The sequence below is a fragment of the Ziziphus jujuba genome, chromosome 1 (genome assembly GCF_031755915.1).
Source record: "Ziziphus jujuba cultivar Dongzao chromosome 1, ASM3175591v1".
NCBI lineage: Eukaryota > Viridiplantae > Streptophyta > Magnoliopsida > Rosales > Rhamnaceae > Ziziphus > Ziziphus jujuba.
In genome coordinates, this window is record NC_083379.1 from 40958116 (window position 1) to 40981167 (window position 23052).

At 34.7% G+C, this 23052-nt stretch overlaps 3 protein-coding genes across 5 annotated transcripts; 2 read left to right on the plus strand and 1 right to left on the minus strand.

Moving 5' to 3' along the window:
- The first annotated feature begins 375 nt into the window (after positions 1–375).
- On the plus strand, positions 376–8702 carry LOC107435388 (AT-rich interactive domain-containing protein 4). Of its 3 annotated transcripts, none has more exons than XM_048474707.2 (15): positions 376–2273; positions 2416–2604; positions 3447–3500; positions 3663–3751; positions 4020–4296; positions 4374–4508; positions 4805–4836; positions 5069–5204; positions 5289–5462; positions 5560–6195; positions 7061–7198; positions 7311–7409; positions 7565–7665; positions 7746–7836; positions 8042–8702. In XM_048474707.2, exons 1-15 carry the CDS (start codon positions 2124–2126, stop codon positions 8165–8167), a joined length of 2427 nt encoding a protein of 808 aa, XP_048330664.1. In that variant the 5' UTR covers positions 376–2123; the 3' UTR covers positions 8168–8702. The 3 variants fall into 3 exon arrangements, with proteins under 3 accessions (XP_048330664.1, XP_015902482.1, XP_048330669.1); XM_016046996.4 differs by having other exon boundaries at positions 380–2273; positions 4452–4508; XM_048474712.2 differs by lacking the exon at positions 3663–3751 and having other exon boundaries at positions 2134–2273.
- A 1581-nt stretch (positions 8703–10283) lies between these two features.
- On the minus strand, positions 10284–10874 carry LOC107434273 (agamous-like MADS-box protein AGL61). The gene has a single exon (XM_016045727.3). It carries the CDS (start codon positions 10872–10874, stop codon positions 10284–10286), a length of 591 nt encoding a protein of 196 aa, XP_015901213.1.
- Positions 10875–18844: 7970 nt separating this feature from the next.
- Positions 18845–21842, plus strand: LOC107434872 (subtilisin-like protease SBT1.5). The gene has a single exon (XM_016046380.4). It carries the CDS (start codon positions 19186–19188, stop codon positions 21547–21549), a length of 2364 nt encoding a protein of 787 aa, XP_015901866.3. The 5' UTR covers positions 18845–19185; the 3' UTR covers positions 21550–21842.
- Positions 21843–23052: the final 1210 nt, after the last annotated feature.

The following is a 23052-nucleotide window of genomic DNA, read 5'->3' on the forward strand; positions in this document are numbered from 1 at the left end:
AAAAAGTGAAAAGGCACACACCTTTATACATCTTTTACATACGTAAAAGTGTTTGGTGTGTGTCCAATAGCCAACATAGTTAGGCTCTAACTGGTTTGATCTTCTCCAAGTAAATAGAACTCCAACTTGTCCTCAAGTTAACAATGCAGCTTCAGCAATTTCAAACTAAAGCTCTGTCGAATTATTTTAGCATCAGACACTAACAAGATTCCAAAATATTCAAGTTTTGATTTTTACCCAGCATCATGTAATTTGTTGCTTACCAGTAAAAGTTGTTTTTTTTTTTTTTTTTTTGTTTCCATGCTATTGTTGGAGATCTCATATTCAGACCATCATATACGATTAACCCAGGTTGCAAAAAGAACATTCTGATATATACTATAATCACATGGCACTGTTTCTTTGGGTTGCTAATTAAAAAAAAAACAAAAAAGTCTTCTTTATACGGTGATACTGAATCTAAATTCTTACTTCAATTCCACGCGAATGATTAGATTGTATCTGGTTTTTCTGTTATCCACGTGCAAAAATGGGAGAAAGAGAAGAGAAGAGAGAGAGAGAGAGAGAGAGAGAGAGAGAGAGAGGGTGATGATTGAAGACTGGGAATGAAAGAGCTTCAGCTTGAGGCTCTGGGAGAAAGGGGAACAGGGTCTCAGGTCTCAACCTCATACGCCCAATCAGCTTCGAGAAAGACGAAGAATTTTAAACTCAACCAATCATAAAGAACTTATAAGAAAAAAGAAAAAAAAGAAAAAGAAATAGAATAAGGAAACGGGTAAAAAGCTTTTGGGGGTGTGGGGGGTTGGATTTTGATTATGTTATGGAGCACGAGAACAAGAAAAAAGAAAAAAAAACGATGTTACCTTCAGAAATTCCGAATCTTGTGGGGAACTATCCGAAAAGTCTAAATTATCTTTATGGGATTTTGGAAACCTACTATTTGGGTTCGGTTCAAAAATTTCTTGGAAAATAAATAAACTTTGTTTTTATTATATACATGTAACACTACGCAACATATTTTTTGGGGTGTTTTGTTTGTTCTGTCACCCATCACAGCAATGTTACTTTTTTATCAGTTCGTCAAAAAAAAAATAAAAGAAAAAGAGTTTTCTTTTCTTTTTTTTTTTTTTTTGTTTTTTAATTTTGTTTCAATGTTTTCGTAATGTTTGACCTGGGGTTGGATATGCTGGAATGTAAAATTTCCTGACACCCCACCTCATTTATGTTAGTTTAAGTTAAATCTAATTAATTTTGGTGACTGTGGAAATTTTGATTTTGTGTATTTTATTTTGCTTTTAGACAGAGAGCTAGATAATTTATACTACATATTAGAAGTAGATTCTTTTTAAAGAATTTTTTTTTTTTTTTCTTCTCCGGGATTTGATTTTTAAGGGCTAGGGCTTTGCTTTCTATACTTTACTTTTCCCGTTTTATGATCATAGAAGCTACGAACACGCTTGGGTCGTCGATATTTCTTGATTTCCTCTTCTGTGCAGTTGAAGTACCTCTATTTCCTCATCTGGGTCTGTCAGTTTTTTATTTTTTTGGTTCTTTTTGTAATTTTTCCCTCTTAAGGAGGCGAAATTTCACTTGTTTTCTTGCCGGATTCGTTGATTTTCTTGGGTTTTCTCATCTGGGTCAGTGTGCTTTTTCAATTCTAAACGCATTTGTGACTCAAATTCGAGGGCTTTTTTGCAATTTTGGTATCTTGAGGTTGCGAAAGGGGGTTAATGTTGCTGTTATATGGTCCGTGGTAAGTTCTTCCTTATGAGATAGGGTTTGATTTGTTGGGTCCTGGATCGATTTGCTAGGGCCTTTGCTATTAGGGTGGATGCAGGCTAGGCGGCAAAGGTTTTGGTTGTGAGATTTCTAGGTTCTGCTTTGTGTCGTCGTTTTGGGGGATGTTTTGATCTCCTATTTTGCAGATTTGGTTCTCCTTCTTTGAATGCTAGAAATAAGGTGAAATTATATGTTCAAATTTCTTTAGGATATAAAGTGCCTTCAGGGTTGTAATCTAGTGAACATGATGGTTTTTGGATTCTAATTCTTTTCTGAGGAGCTTAAGCGGCTTTTAATAGCCAGGGAAGTTTGTTGCTCTTTCTCTCGGCATCTGCACAGAATAAATGTTTAATTCTCAGGGAGCTTCGAAACAAGCTTGTACTCTTCTTGCAGTCACTTGTGGGAAAATTTCTGAATCTAAACATAAGAAGGATGTACTAGAAGATCAGCCTATATACCCCTTTCCAGAGTTGATCTCTTCAGGGCGTTTGGAGGTGAGAATTCAACCTATTAAATTGTCATTATCAACGATGAATGCATTCCAAATACATTATTTTAGTGTATGTTGTTCTTCTCGATTTCCAAGCTAAAATCTTGTATTAAGTTTACTTGCTAATATTGGCTCATGGAATGCAGGTCCAGACTCTGATCAATCCAAGCAAAGAGGAGTTCTCTAAGCTCCTTGAATCATATAAACCAAATCTGGTATACTTGCAGGGAGAGAAGCTTGAGAATGATGAAGTTGGGCCTCTTGTATGGGGAGATGTTGTCCTGTCTACTCCTGAGGCTGTATCTGAGCTTTTTCATACCATATTTCCAACAACTGTATGTAATATATTTCTTTTGGGCTTGTAAAGTCTGTTTCGTTTTGGAGATTAAAGAATATTTTTGTATACGGCATGAAGTCAGTTCATTGCTCGCTTATATGTAACACTTGCATCATAATGTGGACATGCTGGTAGAATGCATGTCCACCTCATGCCTCCCTTGTATTTTAGTTCTTTCATCCACACAATGCTGACAGTGAGAACTTGATGCTCAATTTGTGCATGAATTGTGATAAACTACTGGTGTATTAATTTAGAGTGTCAGCCTGATGCTGGGAATATTTGACTGACTATAGGTGTTTCTCAACAGCACTGGTTTACAATCCATAATTATACACAAAATTACAAGGTTCCTAATTATGAAGTGTTTATTCATGTGTGATATTAATTTTTAGTCTGGAATTGAACAATAATGCTCTGAAAAGAATATGATGCTTCAATTCTGTAATTTAATTTCTTAAAAGACAGAAGGGTAATAAGGGTGTGGAAGAAAGTGCATGTGTACAGAAAATGTCATTAGTGAATTCTTCTCCTTTATCTTAATTAATTACAGAAAAAAGCAGAGTCAAATGTGAATCTCTTATAAATTCTTTCTTGCTGGAAAAAATGATGAATGGGTTATTTAACACATTAATGAACTTGATTAGTAGTGACACAGTAAAATGCTTGTAAGGTGTGAAAAGCTATGAAAATCAATGATGTGTTGCATGTTCCAAGGCATATCAAACTCTGCTATTCATCGTCCATTCTGTTTCTTATCATGCTTTTAGCTGCTTTAGTGTCGTTGTGACAAGTTTATAGCACATTGTATTTGATTCCATATGTGTCATATGTTATCAGGTTTATTTGGAGATACCTAATGGTGACAAAATTGCAGAGGCAGTTCATGCTAAGGTGATTTTCTCTAGTTTTTAAACATGCATTTCAGGAGCTCACTACCAATAAATGAATAAAGAAATAATGTGTGGTTTTAAGAGTGCAGTATGTGAGCTTGCATGGCACTGATGGTTTTGTATGTTTTTAGTTTTATTGAGTTGGGATGCTTCATCTATGCAGGGAGTTCCCTATGTGATATATTGGAAGAATGCTTTTTCTTGTTATGCTGCTTGCCATTTTCGACACGCATTACTATCAGTGGTACAGAGGTATATTCTCATGGTCGTGGAACTTCTTAAATAGGTTAAGGATAGGATTGCCGTCTTGGATAAATTTTTGTGTATATATATAAATATTGAAGAGGTGAAATTAAGTGAATGTTTGATGCCCTTTTTTGGATTGTTAATTTGGTGATGAATGTTATCCATGCAATTTGCATCATAAATGTTTAGGCATCGAATGCTTTCATGTTGATAGAAGCACTGAAGTGATTCGAGGATTGCAGTTCTCAATTTTTTTCTCTTTTGTCAATTGCAGTTCATCAACTCATACATGGGATGCTTTCCAACTTGCATATGCTTCCTTTAGGCTTTATTGTGTACGAAACAACCATGTACTTCCTACTAAGAGTCATAAACTTAGTGGTGATCTGGGACCATGTCTTCTTGGAGAACCTTTAAAAATCAATGTTGATCCCCCCGAGGTAGAGATGGAAGAAGATGACGATGGCTCTTTGGGTACTCTCCCTGCTATAAAGATACACGATGATGATGTGAGCTTGAGGTTTCTTGTTTGTGGAGTGCCATGCACTATGGTAAGCTTAGACATCCGCACTGTACAGTTATCAAATTATTCATCTTTATGAGTAACACATGCACTGTCCGTTACCAGGACACAAACCTATCACCCATCCCTAGATACACTGTATTTTTCATTGGATACATGATCAGCTTAATTGCTTCGGTTCAGGATGCTTCCGTATTGGAACCTTTGGAAGATGGCCTCAATGCCCTTTTGAACATTGAGGTAAGTAAGATACTTGGTTTTATGCCCGTAATTTGTTTATGTGGATTTCTGTTATTCCTCTATTTGGCAAAGATGGTTGTTTTCTTGTAACTTCTGTATTATGAAATACATTCTATGATGTCAAGTAGTTGGTTTATTATTTAGAATTATCTTTAGTTCCTTTCTCTAACCATGATATTGGTTTAGTATTTAGGACTAGCTTTAGCTTTTAGAACTTGTTTACTTGCATCCTGTAGTATTTTCTTGATACAAAGTGGTTGAAATTCAAGTTTCATACTTTTTAAATGTTGTTTCAGATGCGTGGGGGGAAGCTCCATGGAAAATTCAGGTAAGTTGCTGCTTGGAAGTGTTGGATATTATTGTATTGTTTCCCTATTCGGACATTTATTATTCATTTAGTGATAATTGGTTTTTGACTAATTGCTTTGAACCGTACCTTGCATCTTGGGAAAGTATGTGGCTTTTAAAAAAATGAGTAAAGACAACGTGTTTTGAGTGTCAATGTGTCATTATGCTTTTGATGCATAGTTACTGATCTATCAATCTCTTTGCAATGGCAGTGCTCCCCCACCACCTCTTCAGGCAGGGACATTTTCTCGTGGTGTTGTGACCATGCGTTGTGATGTAACAACTTGTAGTAGTGCACACATCTCACTTCTAGTGTCTGGTAGTGCACAAACTTGCTTTGATGATCAGGTAACCATGAAGAGTTCTATATGAAAAGATTGTACCATTGAAGCTGTTTGATTCTTATTACCTTTGTAACTTGCTTGTATGCAGCTCCTGGAGAATAATATAAAGAATGAAATTATTGAAAAGAGTCAACTCGTACGTTCATTTCCCAGTAGTGAGGGTAACAAACTTCCTTTATCTGAACCTCGGAAATCTGCTTCAATTGCTTGTGGGGCGACAGTGTTTGAAGTCTGCATGAAGGTTCCTGCATGGGCTTCACAGGTTTTTGATTACTTTCTCTGATGAGTAGATGATCCTGAGTTTAAGTGTGTACAAACAAGGTGTTTAATTATTGTGGTTGGTATGGCTGCATTTTCAGATTTTGAGGCAGCTAGCACCTGATGTATCTTTCCGCAGTTTAGTTGCATTGGGCATTGCCAGCATTCAGGGATTACCTGTTGCTTCTTTTGAGAAAGATGATGCAGAGCGACTACTTTTCTTCTGTTCTAGTCAGGGGAAAGATATCTTTTCCACCGACTTGGCTTTTAGCAGTCCCCCTTCATGGTTGAGACCTCCTGCTCCTAGTAGAAAGAGGTCTCAACCATGCCAAGATATAAACTTGGGTGCTCATGATAGTCATGGGTTTCCAAAGCAAGCTGCTTCTAGATCAGATGAAGAAGCCAAGGAGACTGGAGCAGTGAATGGGGTTAGCCTGCCCTTGCTGCCAGCCCGGCAGAGATTGAAAGTTGCTCCAATGAGGCCCATTCCTCATGTTCGTCGCCCTAAAATGACACCTTTCTCTGGAATTTCTGAGGCAGATGGGCATGATGGAGGACAAGTTAAGGCTAATTTGCCAGTTGTTCCTCCCACAAAGCTCAACATTGTAGGATTAACTCCAACCACCCAACGAAAATCATTTTCAAGCTCTTCACAGGCTAAACAGATTATTTCCTTGAATCCTCTTCCTCTGAAGAAACATGGTTGTGGTAGAAGCCCAATAAGTGCTTGCTCAGAGGTTAGTTGTGTTCTGCTGCTCAAACATTTAGATCTGGTCGTAATTATTGAATTATGTTTTAAAGGGGCCAACCTCAATTTGAATATTTTATTACAAACTATTTTTTACAATCAAATTAGAGTGATTGAATTAATATGTTTTTTGGTACCTCAATTTGAATATTTTATTACAAACTATTTTTTACAATCAAATTAGAGTGATTGAATTAATATGTTTTTTGGTAAATAAGTGATTGAATTGATGGTGAAGTTAACTTTTTTTTTTTTTTAATCTTCTCTCTCTGATCATGATCATGGCTTGTTCTTTGGACTTCATACTTCTTTAGTTTTTTTTTTTTTTTTGGCCCCTTGGATGGAAGTCGCCTCGTCTTGTGGCGCCTTCTAGCTTGCTAAAATTTATTTCTTCACATAACTTAACACACTTATGGAGATTTGACACATAATAAGATGAACCAATGTTTCTATAGCAATCTTTAGAATATATAGCTCTAAAATCGTATTTATGTGATCAACAGTTCATTTGGAAATGTTAATGGAATTTAATATAGAAGTTTGATCAACTTAGTTTCTGCCTTATAAAAATCTCCCTTCAATTGCCTTATCAGTGCAAGTTTAGCAAACATCAAAGATAAATATCAGAATCCTATAGTTTATGATTGAAGCCAATAACCTACTGAACAAGAGTTGTAATGAAACGATATCTGAATATGAAAGATGTGAACCGAAGATTACTTTATCTTGCCCCTTTACAAGCTGAGCCGAGGCTCAGTTTGCATAAAAGAAAAATAATAATAATAAAAACGCAAAGTTCAGAATAAGATTGGTTCCATTGTCATGTTTCTCTAATAACCAATTCTTGCTTCCAGGAGGAGTTTTTGAAGGATGTGATGCAGTTCCTAATCCTCAGGGGACATAACAGACTCATTCCTCAAAGTGGGCCTGCTGAGTTCCCCGATGCCATACTCAATGGAAAGCGTCTGGACCTCTACAACTTGTACAAAGAGGTAGGACTTAAGTCAGAATCTAGGTTTTACATTCTTGGGTTATAACTCAGAGTAACTCCCAACATGATAACAGTAAAATCTTTCGTAGCTGAAGAAATTAGGGTGTTTTCAGGTGGTTACCAGAGGTGGCTTTCATGTTGGTAATGGCATCAACTGGAAAGGACAGATCTTCTCGAAGATGCGCAATTATACCATGACCAATAGGATGACCGTATGTCTTGTACCATTGCTTTGTTATCACTTTTTTATTAAGCTATGACAGTTACTATAAGTTAGCAAAGACTACTCTGGGCCTTGGCTCAGATGGTAATGGAATGGAGAGTGGGAACAAGATGACCTGGTAAATATTGATTCTTCTTCTCTCAGGGTGTTGGAAATACACTGAAAAGACATTACGAGACATACCTTCTGGAGTATGAATTGGCTCATGATGATGTAGATGGAGAATGTTGCTTACTGTGTCACAGGTTTGCATTTGATCTACTTTTCATTCTCAAATAGTAAATAATTATCTTTGCTTAGAATGGTATTGGCTTCCATTCTACAGTAGTGCAGCAGGAGATTGGGTAAATTGTGGCATATGCGGTGAGTGGGCGCACTTTGGCTGTGACAGAAGGCAGGGTCTTGGTGCATTTAAGGTATAATCTCACTACTTGATTATGCTCTTAAGAGTTGCAAACTTGGCAATACATGGCTTTTGTACATGGGAGTTGTTTCGTAACCTATGATCTGGGGATTCATCATTGTGATAAACGTTAATATCAATACAATGATCATGGTAAATAAATTAGACTCTGCTTTAAGCTATTGTTATTCTAATTATAATCTGTTTGGAACTTGTAGGATTACGCGAAAACAGACGGGCTTGAATACATATGTCCACATTGCAGCATTAGCAATTTCAAGAAGAAACCGCAGAAAGTGACAAATGGATATCCTCAAGGATTAACAGCTTCTCGGCCTCTATGATTCAGTTTTGCTCATTAGTTTTGTTATTTGGCTCTCTGACAAGAAGGCTACTTATTTCTCCCCCGTGTCCTGCATGAGAAATTGTTAATTTGTTCGGCCATTGGGATGAAAGCTGTGTTCATTACACTTGAATAGCATTAATGCTTGAAAAATTAGGAGTAAAAAAAAATGGGAGAGAGAGAGAGAGAGAGAGAGAGAGAGGACAAATATTAGATCTAAGTGTAGGACATACTAGTGTAGGCAGATCGTTACAGGTGGGAAACTTCAATTTTTGTCCCCCTTTTTTTAAATTTTTAATTTTTATAATTTGGGTAGGTGGGGGAGTGAGTGAGGAATGTATCAGTGGAAGAAATCCCCGTGTTTTAGGAAAGAAGAAGGGGGGAAAAAAAAAAAAGAAAGGGGGTGGTTGTAATATATATATATATATATATATAATATTTTTATTTCCCAAATGGACATCTACTGCTGATGTACTGCTTAATGAAGAAGATAGTTGTAATATCTGTTTATTAATGCTGAATTTTCCAAATCTAAATTTACCATTTCTTTCGCTTTAAAATTCATGTGAATATAATTGTAACAGAGAAAAAGAAAAATTATCCTCTTATAACATTTATAAGATTACTACTTGCTAAACAAATTACCTTATTTATTCAGGAAATAAGTAATTTTACTTTAATATAAAATTCAATCTGGTAGATTTGCAAGAGAAAGAGTAGATTCCTGGTCCAACTCGCATTGCGCAAGATGATTAAACTGCCCAAACTAAATTCAATTCAAAGTAGGGTAGGAATATTAGTTGAGTCACCTATTTTATATATCATATAATTATATTAGTGCATGGATGAAAACCTGCGAGAAAAATAATGGGGTTTGGTACTAGCTTTAGGCTTGTTTTCTCGGTTGATGACAACTTTTACATAGGAGTTGTTCTTCTGGCTTTTGGAATTTTCGTCATAAATCTGGCTTCTTAGAACTGCGGCTTCATGAAACCGGTCTTGTATTTTACTCTCATCAGGTTTCTGTCTAGTCTGGGTGCACCAGCTTCGGATTCGTTGAAGGAAATTACTTAGCAACAAACAACAAATCAGAACTATGTAGTTTCATAATGGTACATAGAGTAAAAGCTTCATTGAATCTACTACTTTATTATTCCATTGTTTCGTAGCAAGTACAAGTGTTCGATATTTGCCAAAAATAAAAAGTACAAGCGTTTGATCAATGGGAAAATTATTTTGGTGAAGCTTAGTTTTTCTTCTTAATTGGTTCACACAAAGTATTTTTTCTTATTATTTATTTTTCTTCTTTGCCATCCACTCATTTATGTCAGCTTCCATTATTAATAGACATATATTGAATTTTATAGAAGTTATTTAATATTACAAATTGTTGTTTTGCAAATAATATTTGTGTTTTATTTATTTAGGTGTATTGTTTAGTAACATAGTTAATTTTTAGTCTGTTTGCATGTTTTTCTATTTGATTGTATATATAATTTGGTTATATCAAATATTAACCAATGATAATTATAGTTAGTAGAACATCTTAAATATCTAAAAATTTGAAAAAAAAAATGCATAATTTAAAATTGTTTTCAATTTTGTGTTTATGTTTTTTTTCTTTCTTTCTTAATTTTATAGCTAATTTAAATGCTTAAGCAATTCTAATTATCACTAACTAATATTTAATATAAGCGAATTACATACTTAGATAGAGAAAAATATTGAAGATTAAAATTCAAATTCAAGACCAATATTTTTTATTTTTTAATTTATATACAGTATTTAAAAAATATATATATTTATGACTTAAAAGGACCAAAATTTATCTAAGAACATGGCTATCTCCATATAAAACTTGTAGTGAAAATTTCAAAGAAATCCACTTATTTGAAACACACAGTGAACTATGAACCAATTGCTGCAAAGTGTTCTCTTTCCAAAAAAAATAAAAATAAAAAATTGTTATAAAGAATTCATAAAATCTAAATCAACATGCAACTCCACGATCATGATCAAGAAGAGCTATCACCAATTACAAGATCTGCAGCAAAACCATTGAAATAGCAATCATCATCACTGGAGGAGAGCAATGACAAAAAACTAGACGATGATGCTCATGATGGTTTCGTTATAATCTGCCCTGCAGCTTTCTTCTCCACCATGTCCTTCAGCTCTTGCAATGACACCAACCACTGCTTTAACTCCTCCAAATCCATGCTCTCAATTGGACAATCCCACCAAAACCCACCATTATTGCCATTACCACTACAACTCGACGCGGCTTCTTCTACCTCTTTGCTCTTCTGCTTACTCATCTTCTGATCACCGCACCTTGTCTCCACCTCCAGGAGCTTCATGGCCGCAAGGTACTGCACTTTACTTGCGTGACAAGTTACAGAAGAAGAAAGGGAGTAATCATGATTGTCAGCGGTACAGCCTTGCCCTAAATACTTTTGGACGACGGCTTCGAAGCCGGGGCTTCCGAAGGCGAAGGCCTTGCCGTGCCGAGAGAATGCCATGACTGCGATCTCTGCACCTGTCAAGACGCTTAGCTCTGCGGCTTTGTTGAAAATTCCATGTTTGCGTTTGGAAAAAGTAACGTGGCGTTTGTTGTGGGCTTCAACCATCTTGATTTCTATCTTTTGCCGTCCTTTGCTTGTCTTTTTCTCGTTCTCTGGCATGCTACCGCTGTTCATGCTAGCCATGTTCATAGAAAATTTGCGCTAATTAATGAGTTTTAGGGTTCTCTCAGATTGTCCGTGTATATATATGGTATATTCATATATACCATATATATATATCCCGCTAAACAGAAAAAATCTTTATTTATTTTTATATATAATATATAGTAAAAAATTAATATTATTATTGTAAATTACATTATCAAAGATTTCTATTAGAAAATATATGAAGAATTCAATTAAAAAAAAAATCTTCCAATACTATCTATCTATCTATCTATATATATATATATATATATATATATTAATGTTAATTAATTATTTATGTCAAATTAAATTTTGGATAAAAAATACCTTTTAATTTGCTATTTTTTTCAATATAACATTCTTATTATGAGAGATATCCATACAACATCTTCACATTTTATTTTCATTTCAATATAGCATTTTTTTAAAAACTCATATTGATAGAGTTAGAATTTAACTCATATACAGTTCCTTTAACTTTTTTATTTTATTTTTTATTTTCACTTCTATAGTTCTTCTTTTTTGTTTCTAATTTCTAAGAAATTTTTTTATTAAAAACACACCATATACATACATACATATTCACATTTGTAAAATTTCTAAATCTTCAAAATACTAATACTAAAATCCCCCACCCCTGTTTATCAAAAATAAATAAATTAATAAGTTATATATAATAATTATAATTGTCTTATTAATTCAAGAGCTAAACATATCCACATTAGATACATTAAAAACTCTTTTCTAAAAAAGAAAAAAAGAAATTAATTATGAGATTGATAATATTATTTTTATTTTTAAAAATAAGTAAAAGGATTTCATTAAATAAAGGGTAAATGAGTCATTAGATACCAAAAATTAGTGGCATTTTATTAATGGTCTAAAAAAATAAGATAAGTCATCAGATACCAAAAATTAGGCTAATAAATTTGATGAGTTTTGAATTTTGAATTAGAATAAAATTAAAATTCTAACCGTTGATTGGCAACCTCAACATAAACAAATTAAATCATTTCAATTTAACCATCATGCATAATTACATTTTACCTCCTCAACTATACTATATTTTGCATTTTGCTCCCCACACCCTACAGACCCTTATATTGATTATAATTTTTTTTTTCCCCTTAATACCTTAATCTAATCAAACAATTTTTCTTATTAAATATGATAATATTAATGGTGCATAACACCCAAAAGTAAAATAAAATAGAAAAATATCATTTTAGATAAAGTTACATTAGCTCTGTGTGTTTAATTTCCAAAATTTCATTTTTGTTAAAATGCATTATTGAACACGTGTAGTGTTATCATATAGCAAAGGTAAAAAGTAGCATACAGTTGAAGGGATAGATTACAAGTATCTTTTTAATTTTAAATTTTCTGTTGAACTAGTGTCTATATTTATTTTCTTTTCTCCAAACTATTCAAACATTAAATAAGTTAAGTTTTTATTATAATAAGATCCTTGCATTTACAATTTTGAAATCATATCCCTTTTTAACTTAGAATAATTATAATTCTGACAAGAAAAATAAGAAACTATTCGAGTATTAGTTTGTAAATTTAAATAATTTCTCTTTTTTCCATGTGGATTTTCAAGCAATTTGTTCAGTCAGCTTTAGATTAGATTCTATGTCAAAAAAGAGAATTAATTTTTATTTTATTTTATTTATTTATTTTTTTTTTTTTTGGTAGAATAAAAATTTGCATTTTGCCGACAGAAAAGAATTGCTTGGATTTTGGGCTTATGGTAGATGTAAGAAATTGGGCCTGGGCTATTAAAAGGTAAAACGAACTTTCCAAAGGCAAAAACTTGAACCCAGCGTAGGTCTGCTTAGCTCAAGCAAAAACTAAGAACTTTGAAGAAATCCAATATGCCGAACAAAGAACGAAAAAAATAAATAAATAAATAAAAAATTTGCATGTAAATAGACTACTCCATCCCAGAATAAACTTGAATGGTGTACGAATAATATTATACATTATATGGATAATGTACTACTATAAATATATGCCAGTATTATTTATAATTTCAAATAATTATGAAATATAAATAGGTAGTAGCTCTCTAGCTCCCAGGGATTTATTTATTTTATCTTTTTTATGAGATCATGTATTCGAATCATCACCATAAACTATTAGCAAGGCTTGAAAAATAATCTTGGAGTGAAAATAAAAGACAGGCGGGTCACCCATGGCCTTTCAACTCATCACCTTTGACCACATATTTTGTTCAGTGTTCATCTCTTGCCTCTTATATTTGGGACCCCTCAAAAATGCTTTTTGTATTTTCAATAAAATTGACAATGAGCACATGAAAATGGGTGGTCATGAACTAATACATGACGTCACGAAAAAAAAGTAAAAAAATAAATAATATATATATATATATATATATATCCAGAATATGCGTAAGTTCTCACTTGCTCAAACTTGGAAGATCAATCTTAAGAATGTGAATAACCCATTAGTGCTTGTTTAAAGAGCCAACATTTTGGTACAAGAAGTTTTAAATTTTTCAGCCTTTCTCATGAACAAGTTTTTGAAACATGAATCCTACATGTAGTAATTATCAAGAAAATTACATTTAATCATATTTTAACTTAAGCAAAATTATCCAATTTATATTCCATGCAAGTACTATTTTTACATAGATTGTGCAAACAGAGCTGCAATATGAATAATTAATGTACTGCCAGCCGAAGAAATATTGGTTCTAATGAAAATGTTGCTTAAATGGGTTGCAGTGTCCCACAACTATATATATATATATATATGCAAACTCTCTTTCATAAATAATTCCTTTTCCTTCACTTGCCACTTTAGCTATCACTTCCAAATAATCTAGGGTTCATCAAAAGTTAATAGAGAGGGTCTAGATGACAATAATTAAAAAGGCCAAGACGCGTAAACTATGAAAACAGAATGATGCAGGAACCTTCTTTTCTAAACTCCTCCTAACTCTTTTTACTTTCAAACATGCAAAGTTTAAACAATATTTTTTCAAAGCAAAGATTTATATATATATCATAGCAGAAAGCAAAAGTTCTTGTCAAACATAAAGCTTTTAGCTTTGAATTTAAAAACCCCAAAACCAAACAAACCCATTTGCTAATGTATATATTCTTCTTTAATTAACACATAGTAATAATTAGACTCCCAATAATTGCATTACATATGAACTGTATATCGACCCCATTGGCCAGCTTCCTCCTGATCATTAATCTTCACTTTCCATCCATGTCCCATTTTCACACTTCAATTTATTCCACTTCTTCATGGGATATTATTTGTCCCCACTTCTAACCCTGCATATTTTACCTGTGAACAGATTTTGGATCCTACCTCTTCAACTTGAAGGAGTAAAAATAAAAAATAAAAAATAAAAAATAAAAAATGGAATTTGCTACTTTGTCACTGTTTCTTTGTTAATGACCAAGAGTTTGTGGGAGCTAGCCAGCTAGATGTTGAAATGGTCCATTTCAAATTCAAGACTAAGGGACAATATCAAATTGCATACCAGAGTTTGTCATCCTTATAGGGGTCCCCCCCTCAACATCTTTTCCTTTTATGTCTTGGGATTGAAATCCTGAGGATGTGAAATCTAAATAGGACCAACAAAGGAGGGTCATAATCTGCAAATTCAAAGAAAATGAAATTTGCATCATACTGTTTGTTTCCATAGAAAATGTTGGCCCCCACCCTCACCATCACTACTATATTATATATATATTTTTCCTTCCAAAACGTCAAATGATGAATCGAGACAATCCACAACAGTAGTAGCCATGCGCGCTGGCAAAGCACTTTTAGTCGGGGTCCACTCTTAAAGACTTCTTAGGCCGAAAACCCCAACATATTTATTTTTTTGGTGAATAAACCCAACATACTTTGTAATCGGAATCTTGAATTTATTTTTAAGACTTTGATCCTTTGCCTTTAGTATATAAGAATATGTATTTGATTTTAATTTAGCTAGGCTTAATGTGGTCAACTAATGGGACCCTGTACGCCAAGTAACTTACCAAATACAGTCTATATATATAGCTTAGCTTTAAATTTCTATGAGAAAGTCATAAAGAGATTGTAACTATACAAGACAGTGAAAATATTTCTTACTGCTATAGATTTTCGTATCTTTCTTAGATTTACTAGTATGCTTCCTTTTGTCTTTACCCTCTTTTTTGTGTAAGCAACTGAACAAATCGCGTTAACTGTTATATATATATATATATATATAAAAGAATTTCTTCATTATTTTGTTAGTTTGATTCATGATTATAGTTTCAAATTCTATTGAATTCACAATGTATATGGCTTTTTTTGCTTCTGACAAAAAATTAATTTCTAGTTAGAATCTTCATGTGCCCAGCTTCCTCAATTTCAGACACCCCTAAATTCTTTTAAAGGGCATTTTTTATGCCTCTATCAACTATAGGTACTGCTTTGAATATTCATTTAACGAAAAGAAGAAGAAAAAGGAAATTAAGAACTAGGGTAAATGGTTGAGATAAAACATGCTGGTCCTATTTTAATAAACGATTTTTTGAAAAAAATAATAATAATAATAATAAAGAAATAAACAATTTTCCTATACGTGTAACAATGAAGCGATCTGATGGAAACTAGAAGCTACACCAAAGTCAACTTGCTTTGTCTATCATATAAAGAGGAATTAATTGACACCCATTTTCCCCTAATAGGGACCTCTCTCAGTCTCAACATGGCAAATTAAAGTAAATTATGTCCTGCTCCAAGTCAAGGCAAGCACTTTTTAGTTGGCCAGGAATAATTGGTCTTCATTAAGAGAGAAACGAAAATTGATTCACTTTAACTTTTTGTTTCTCGATCGTTTAAATCAAGTCAAATCGACATTGTTAAATAGGGATTTGGAAGATGAAGTAAAAATTCGGATTACTATCTTTCTTGACTAATTAAACTTCTTTTTACTTTAGCTTCATTTGAATATAAAAATAATTAGGCATTGCCCCACATTTTTTGCTCTTGTTGTATTGAAACTATAAAAGGAATTCCAAATATCACAAAGTTATAACTTTGTTGGCCTGAGAGAATTATCTATTGGTGGATTTAAAAGTTTGCCAGTGCCAAATGATTCAAAAACTTGCCCAAGCGATTAAAATGGTATATATACTAGCTATCTCTATGATTTCGCTAAATTCATGACTAGAATCGAACAAAGAAACAGTAACTTGGAATAAAAGCACAAATTAAAGACAAAAGAAGGACAATAAATTGGTGCACCAAATGAAGCCCCAATAGTAGCCTAGAATCTACATATTGACCAATTTCAAGATTATGTTGGACTGTGTTTCTGAAATTTTGTCAACATTAACAGAAAAGATGAAAAAGCACTTTATTTTAAAGAGTGGCCGGTGAGTGGTGGGTTTTATTTTTTTATTATTGTTATTATTTTTTTGGCTAAAGGTTTTAAATTTTTTTGTATGAGGGTGGTTCACATTCTGTCCTATACTCCATTAATTGAATATTATTGTTCAAGTATACTTTATCAGAAAAATTGGTGAGTATCTAATCCCACACCAGCTTTCCCCTTGATAGACTGGGGGTGATCTCTCATGCATTGGAAGTTTTGTCAGTGAAAAAGAATAAAGAATGCCATTATTACTTTGTCTTTTAACTTTTTAACTTCAATTTGGTGTTCTTTTATCTTTTACACATCAAAAAATCTCCCACCAACCATTATCAAAAAATAAATAAATAAATCTCCTAACAAAGAAAGTGACAAAACCCTGTATATCACCAACACTCAGCCTAGAAGAACAGCAAATTCTGACATGTCTAAACCGTATACAATATATATATATATATATATATATATAATGGTAAATATTAATCCGCATTTTTCTTTTTAAAATTTAGGATTGATAAAAATTATTTAATAATAAATATCAATACTGATGTTAATGTTATAAATGGTAATGGAATTAATTTTTACCAATCAAAATCAAAAGCAAACTTGTAATAATAAAAATTATAAATAAATGATAGAATCCATATGCTTTATTGTTATAGGATTTAATATCAAAAAATGGTAATGGACACACATCCTCCATTGAAAAATATAAAAAGAGGGCTAATGCTATAATTTAGCAGTAACATTCTATAACATGGATTCTAGCAATGCAATGTGGTTATGCCCAAATGGCATACCAATAGAGATGCTTTGATGCTCCATATTTCATTCTATGTTGCAATTCTAAACGGAAATGTTCCATATCCAACTCACAAACATTGTATTGAAGATGCTGTTTATGTCATTAAACTGTTTTGGAAAGGATGTAACTCAACCAACTCATGGTTTGTTGGTTTTCTTTTTCACCCTTTTTTTTTTTTTTTTTTTTTGGGGGTGAGGTTTAACAGATATACATTATGAATTCCAATACATGGAAAAGATTTGTTAGGTTAAATTGATTAAGAAAAGAGAAGGCCCCAGGTGACTTTTCATGGGTGGGGGTGGTGCATCAGAAACTGCTCTTTCTTTTTACAAAATTTATATATATTTTCTAATACAATCCCTTTCCATGGGACAGTATGTTGTGTGTACGAATCAGCAGTTTTCAACAATGCCCTTTTGCTCTGAGACACGACACTAACACAAAAACTTCTGGGTTTTTGCAACCTCACGACAATCTTATACACAAACCCAAAGCATCCAAAATTCTTTATGTATATATAATATTTGATGTCCCAAATTTCAATGTATAGCCCACGTATGCAAATACTTTACTTTACTTTTTCTTTATTTCGACCGTCCATTTCATAATCACGGACCAAAAGTTCTTATCTTGAATAAAAGAACAGTAACAGAGCCACGCTGGTATTATTTATTTATTTATTACAAAGTAAAATACTTTATAATTCTGAGAAATGAATATAAAAATTCTACTTTTAGCTGATTCTTTGAATATATTTTAATTTTTAGACAGCATGCAATAATATATATATATATATGTATGTATGTTAGATGATAATAGTATTACACATACATACATTCCATGTTGTTTTTGACCTGTGACTTCGGTACCTGCTGATGAAGGCAGTTACCTCAGCCCCCACATTCAATGCTGGAATAATTTTGTTTACGTAGTCATTGGTAAAGTTGCCATCAGTCTTATAGTCCAGAATCCAGATCCTCCACCAAATTTTATTTAATGATCCAATAATAATAATAATAATAATTCTCAGCAAAAATAATAATAATCATAATTCAACCATTGTCTATCTAAATCTAGTGGACATGTGGGCTGTGATATGGGTAAGATGACAATGTTTCATTTGGCCTTACAGAGAAATGATAATGTGCCCATATCCCCTTTATAATGAAAAATGATTTGGGTGTATTCAAATTTTGTTGCCCTTTTTTTTTATTCTTTTTCAATAATGATTTGGGTAAGGGTTACTTTTCTTTTGGGAGATAAAGATTTGGGTAAGGGGTTACTGCTTACTTGGTTTTATATCCTTTTGTTTGAACATGAGATTTGAGAAAATTTTAATCTGTACTAGAATGTAGGACGAGAAAAAAAGACCCCATTTAATTACCAATTTGGTTCTTGAACAACTTTTTTTATGAAGAAAATTATATTACGACAATTTGCTTCTTGAACAACTTTTTTTATGAAGAAAATTGTATTACGACAATCTACATTTCGTTTTTAATGAAAAATATACAAAAATCCACATAGATATGAAGGTAAGAGAGGAAAAACAACAACAGTTCTTGTTTCTTGAAATTATTTTTCTTTTATGTTTTTAAGAAAAAGGGAAATATATTATTATATTGTATCATAAACCTTTCATCCAAGAAGAGTGTCAGACAAATAGTACAATATTCACAAAAATATAAATAAATAAATCAAAATACAAAATAGTATATTATAGTTTTATGAATGAAGGTACAAAAATCCCTACATATTAAAAAATTTCCAAGTAGAAACAAAAATCACCCTCATCCCTTTCAAAATCTACTAACCCACCTCTTTCTCTTTCCCTCTGACTTCACAACTCAAAACAGCACAACTGCACAACCTACACAAGCCCATGACCATCATCTCTCTCTCTCTCTCTCTCCTCTCTCTGACCCATAGCCCCAATTATCACCTCCATTACTCTCTCCCCCCAAAAACTTCAAACTATTACCTACTCTTCCAATTCCATTTCTTCCCCATCTCTCTCTCTCTTTCTCTGTTGCTGCTTTTTCTAATGCCTACTTATTTTTCTTTTTAAATATCAGTGGCAGACCAAAACCCACTCTTTAACTCTCTCTCAAATGGCTTCCTCTTCCTCTCTTCTCGTCTTCTTCTTCTTCACCTTTGCAGCTTCCTCATTTGCATCTTCTTCTACTTCTTCTTCTAGTGCCGGTAGGAAGACCTTCATAGTTCAAGTCCAACGCGACGCCAAGCCTTCAATTTTCCCAACCCACAAGCACTGGTATGAGTCTTCTCTTGCCTCACTCATCTCCTCCACTACCAATTCCACAAACTCTGACCCAGCCACTGTTATCCATACCTATGAGACTGTCTTCCATGGATTTTCTGCAAAGCTCTCACCTTTGGAAGTTCAGAAGCTCCATTCACTTCCCCACGTTGTTGCCGTCATTCCCGAACAGGTTCGGCATCTCCAAACCACGAGATCCCCTGAGTTCCTCGGCCTTAAGACCACCGACAGTGCCGGACTTCTTAAGGAGTCCGACTTTGGTTCCGACCTTGTGATCGGCGTCATCGACACTGGTGTTTGGCCGGAGAGGCAGAGCTTCAACGACCATGATTTGGGTCCCATCCCTTCCAAGTGGAAAGGCCAGTGCGTCGCTGGAAATGGTTTTCCAGCTAACTCATGCAACCGGAAGCTCATCGGAGCTAGATTCTTCTGCAATGGGTACGAGTCCACCAATGGGAAGATGAACGAGACCACAGAGTATCGCTCCCCTAGAGATTCCGACGGCCACGGGAGCCACACAGCCTCCATTGCTGCCGGCAGGTATGTCTTTCCAGCCTCTACACTCGGCTACGCACGCGGCGTCGCCGCCGGCATGGCTCCCAAAGCCAGGCTTGCCGCCTACAAGGTTTGCTGGAACGCCGGCTGCTACGACTCCGACATCCTTGCTGCCTTCGACGCGGCCGTCGCCGACGGCGTCGACGTAGTCTCCCTCAGCGTCGGCGGTGCGGTTGTCCCTTACTACCTCGACTCCATTGCCATAGCTGCCTTCGGAGCTACCGACGCTGGGGTCTTCGTCTCGGCTTCAGCCGGCAATGGCGGTCCGGGCGGCCTCACTGTCACCAACGTCGCGCCGTGGGTGACGACCGTCGGTGCCGGAACCATAGACAGAGATTTCCCAGCTGATGTTAAGCTCGGAAACGGCAGAACCATACCGGGAGTGAGCATCTATGGCGGACCGGGTCTGACTCCGCGTCGGATGTACCCGTTGGTGTACGGAGGCAACGAAGGCGGTGATGGGTATTCGTCTTCTCTATGCCTGGAAGGCTCATTGGACCAGAACATGGTGAAGGGCAAAATAGTACTTTGCGATAGAGGCATAAACTCAAGGGCTGCAAAAGGGGAAGTGGTGAAGAAAGCAGGAGGCATCGGAATGATACTCGCCAACGGCGTATTCGACGGCGAGGGTTTGGTAGCTGATTGCCACGTCTTGCCGGCGACCGCAGTTGGTGCCTCCTCCGGTGATGAGCTTCGGAGATACATCACAGCTGCTTCCAAGTCAACATCGCCGCCTACTGCAACCATCATATTCAAAGGAACCAAGCTTGGGATTCAACCGGCGCCGGTGGTGGCATCGTTTTCGGCCCGTGGGCCGAACCCGGAGTCGCCAGAGATATTGAAACCGGATGTGATCGCACCTGGGGTGAATATACTTGCAGCTTGGCCTGACAAAGTTGGTCCTTCTGGTATTCCATCTGATAAGAGAAAAACAGAGTTCAACATACTTTCAGGGACATCAATGGCTTGCCCACATGTTTCTGGTTTGGCTGCATTGCTCAAAGCAGCCCACCCTGAATGGAGTCCGGCAGCAATAAGATCAGCATTGATGACAACTGCATATACTGTTGACAACAGAGGTGGAACAATGTTGGATGAATCTACTGGCAATGTTTCGACTGTGATGGATTTCGGTGCTGGTCATGTTCATCCACAGAAGGCAATGGATCCTGGATTGGTTTATGACATATCTTCGTTTGATTATGTTGATTTCTTATGCAATTCCAATTACACAACCAAGAATATTCAAGCTGTTACTAGGAAATCTGCTGATTGCAGTGGGGCTAAAAAAGCAGGACATTCTGGGAATTTGAATTACCCTTCATTGTCTGTTGTGTTTCAACAATATGGTAAAGAAAAGATGTCTACGCACTTCATTAGAACCGTCACCAATGTCGGGGACCCGAATTCGGTTTACCATGTCACCGTTAGGCCGCCGAGCGGAATGACGGCGACAGTGCAGCCTGAGAAGCTTGCATTTAGAAGGGTTGGTCAGAAATTGAGTTTTCTTGTGAGAGTTCAAGCCAGGGCAATGAAGCTATCCGCTGGAAGCTCTAGTACCAAAAGTGGTTCTGTAGTTTGGTCGGATGGAAAACATACAGTCACAAGTCCACTGGTTGTGACTATGCAACGACCTCTTTAGTGGGTGTTCTTTTTTCATTTTTTTTTTTTTTTTAAATTAGGATTTTGGGTATTAGGAATTTTGCTCTCCTTAAAACTATAAAGGCATCTCCCCTAATATGTATAATGGATGTTGTGGTTTTGAAATGGGTTTTCTACTCCAGAAAACTGGTGCGGTACTTTATTTTGGAATGCACAGTGAAGAATGCGTAACCTTTGTTGGTTGTTGTCGTTGTTGTAAGATTATGAATATCAAGAATGTTTGTAGAAAATGGTTTTTGTGTGAAGGATAATGCAAAAGATTTTTTTTTTTTTTTCATTTTCCTTTTCCTTAATTTATGTTTAATTACATTTAATAAATGTTGAATCTCCAACTTTTGTTCTGATTGTTCAATCACGGGGTTTGGTAAACCCATGTGCTTAATTGGTGTTAAGTAATATTTGTAGTAAAAAAGGATAGATTCACGTAAGCTAACTGCTTATCACCCACAGACATATCAATAATGACAATAATTAGGACAAGAAGCATGTGGGGTTTGCTTATTTAGTTAAAGTGGTCAAGCTTGTTTACTGTTTATTTTGTTTCTTAGTTTATGTGCGGCTACTGTGGGAACTGCTCTGCATTGCTTCTGTCTCCCTTCGGACCGGATTTCTTGGACTAAAACTTATCACAACCCAGATTGAAAATGAAATTGACTTAAACATGAATTTGATCAACAACCACAAAAACTGTCCAATTTATTCTTTATGTTGATTGATTTTGGAAACTCCAAAATAACTAATTTGAAATTTGAATCTGGTGGAGATCTAGTCTGGACTCTCATTGACATCCTAATAGATGCTTGAATTAAGAAAATTCAAAGTGAAAAGTGAGTGTCTGTCTGGTTAAAAATGGAGCACAATCAATGTGTCTGATTCAGAATCCGTTTGATGAAAGCAACATAGCTCAAAAAACCCCACTAACTAGGAAACAGCTTTTGCAACTATGGGACATGATAATACATTTTGTAGCTGGCTTATTGATCATGATGTCCCGTATCCTTGCTCTGCAACCAATAAGAAGAAAAAATAAATAAATAACTTGATTCACAATCTTGCTTAAAGCAGAAGGGAAACCTTTAGCTTTGTCAATTCTGTAACTGGTTGAGTAGTCGAATTCAAAATTTCTTCAAAATGAGACTTAATAATATGTTATGTTGAATCGTATTCGTATCGTATTATTTTGTATTCGTATGAAATTTAATTAACTCAAACACGATTCGTTAAGCTTTCGTACGGAAATAAATAAATCTGAATTCATTCGTTAAATTATCGTGTAATCCATCATCCGATCTATTAACTAATTAAAAATATATACAAATTTAAAAATTAAAATTTGACTTAACTTTCAAATAATAAAATAATATTTAAAAAAAAACTTATTTATTTATAGATTTTTTAAAAATTAAACTTAAAAAGAACAAACTAATACATATCTAACAATGATTTAAGGAATTTCAGTATTATAAAACTTGTATGATTATAA

Bases quoted from the DNA above. Each gene is read 5' to 3' on its own strand.
- LOC107435388 (XM_048474707.2), top strand. From the start codon at position 2,124: ATGTTTAATTCTCAGGGAGCTTCGAAACAAGCTTGTACTCTTCTTGCA. The intron at 3,752-4,019 runs GTATATTCTCAT...TGTCAATTGCAG, and splicing joins TTACTATCAGTGGTACAGAG to TTCATCAACTCATACATGGG. The intron at 7,837-8,041 runs GTATAATCTCAC...TGGAACTTGTAG, and splicing joins AGGGTCTTGGTGCATTTAAG to GATTACGCGAAAACAGACGG.
- LOC107434273 (XM_016045727.3), bottom strand. From the start codon at position 10,874: ATGGCTAGCATGAACAGCGGTAGCATGCCAGAGAACGAGAAAAAGACA.
- LOC107434872 (XM_016046380.4), top strand. From the start codon at position 19,186: ATGGCTTCCTCTTCCTCTCTTCTCGTCTTCTTCTTCTTCACCTTTGCA.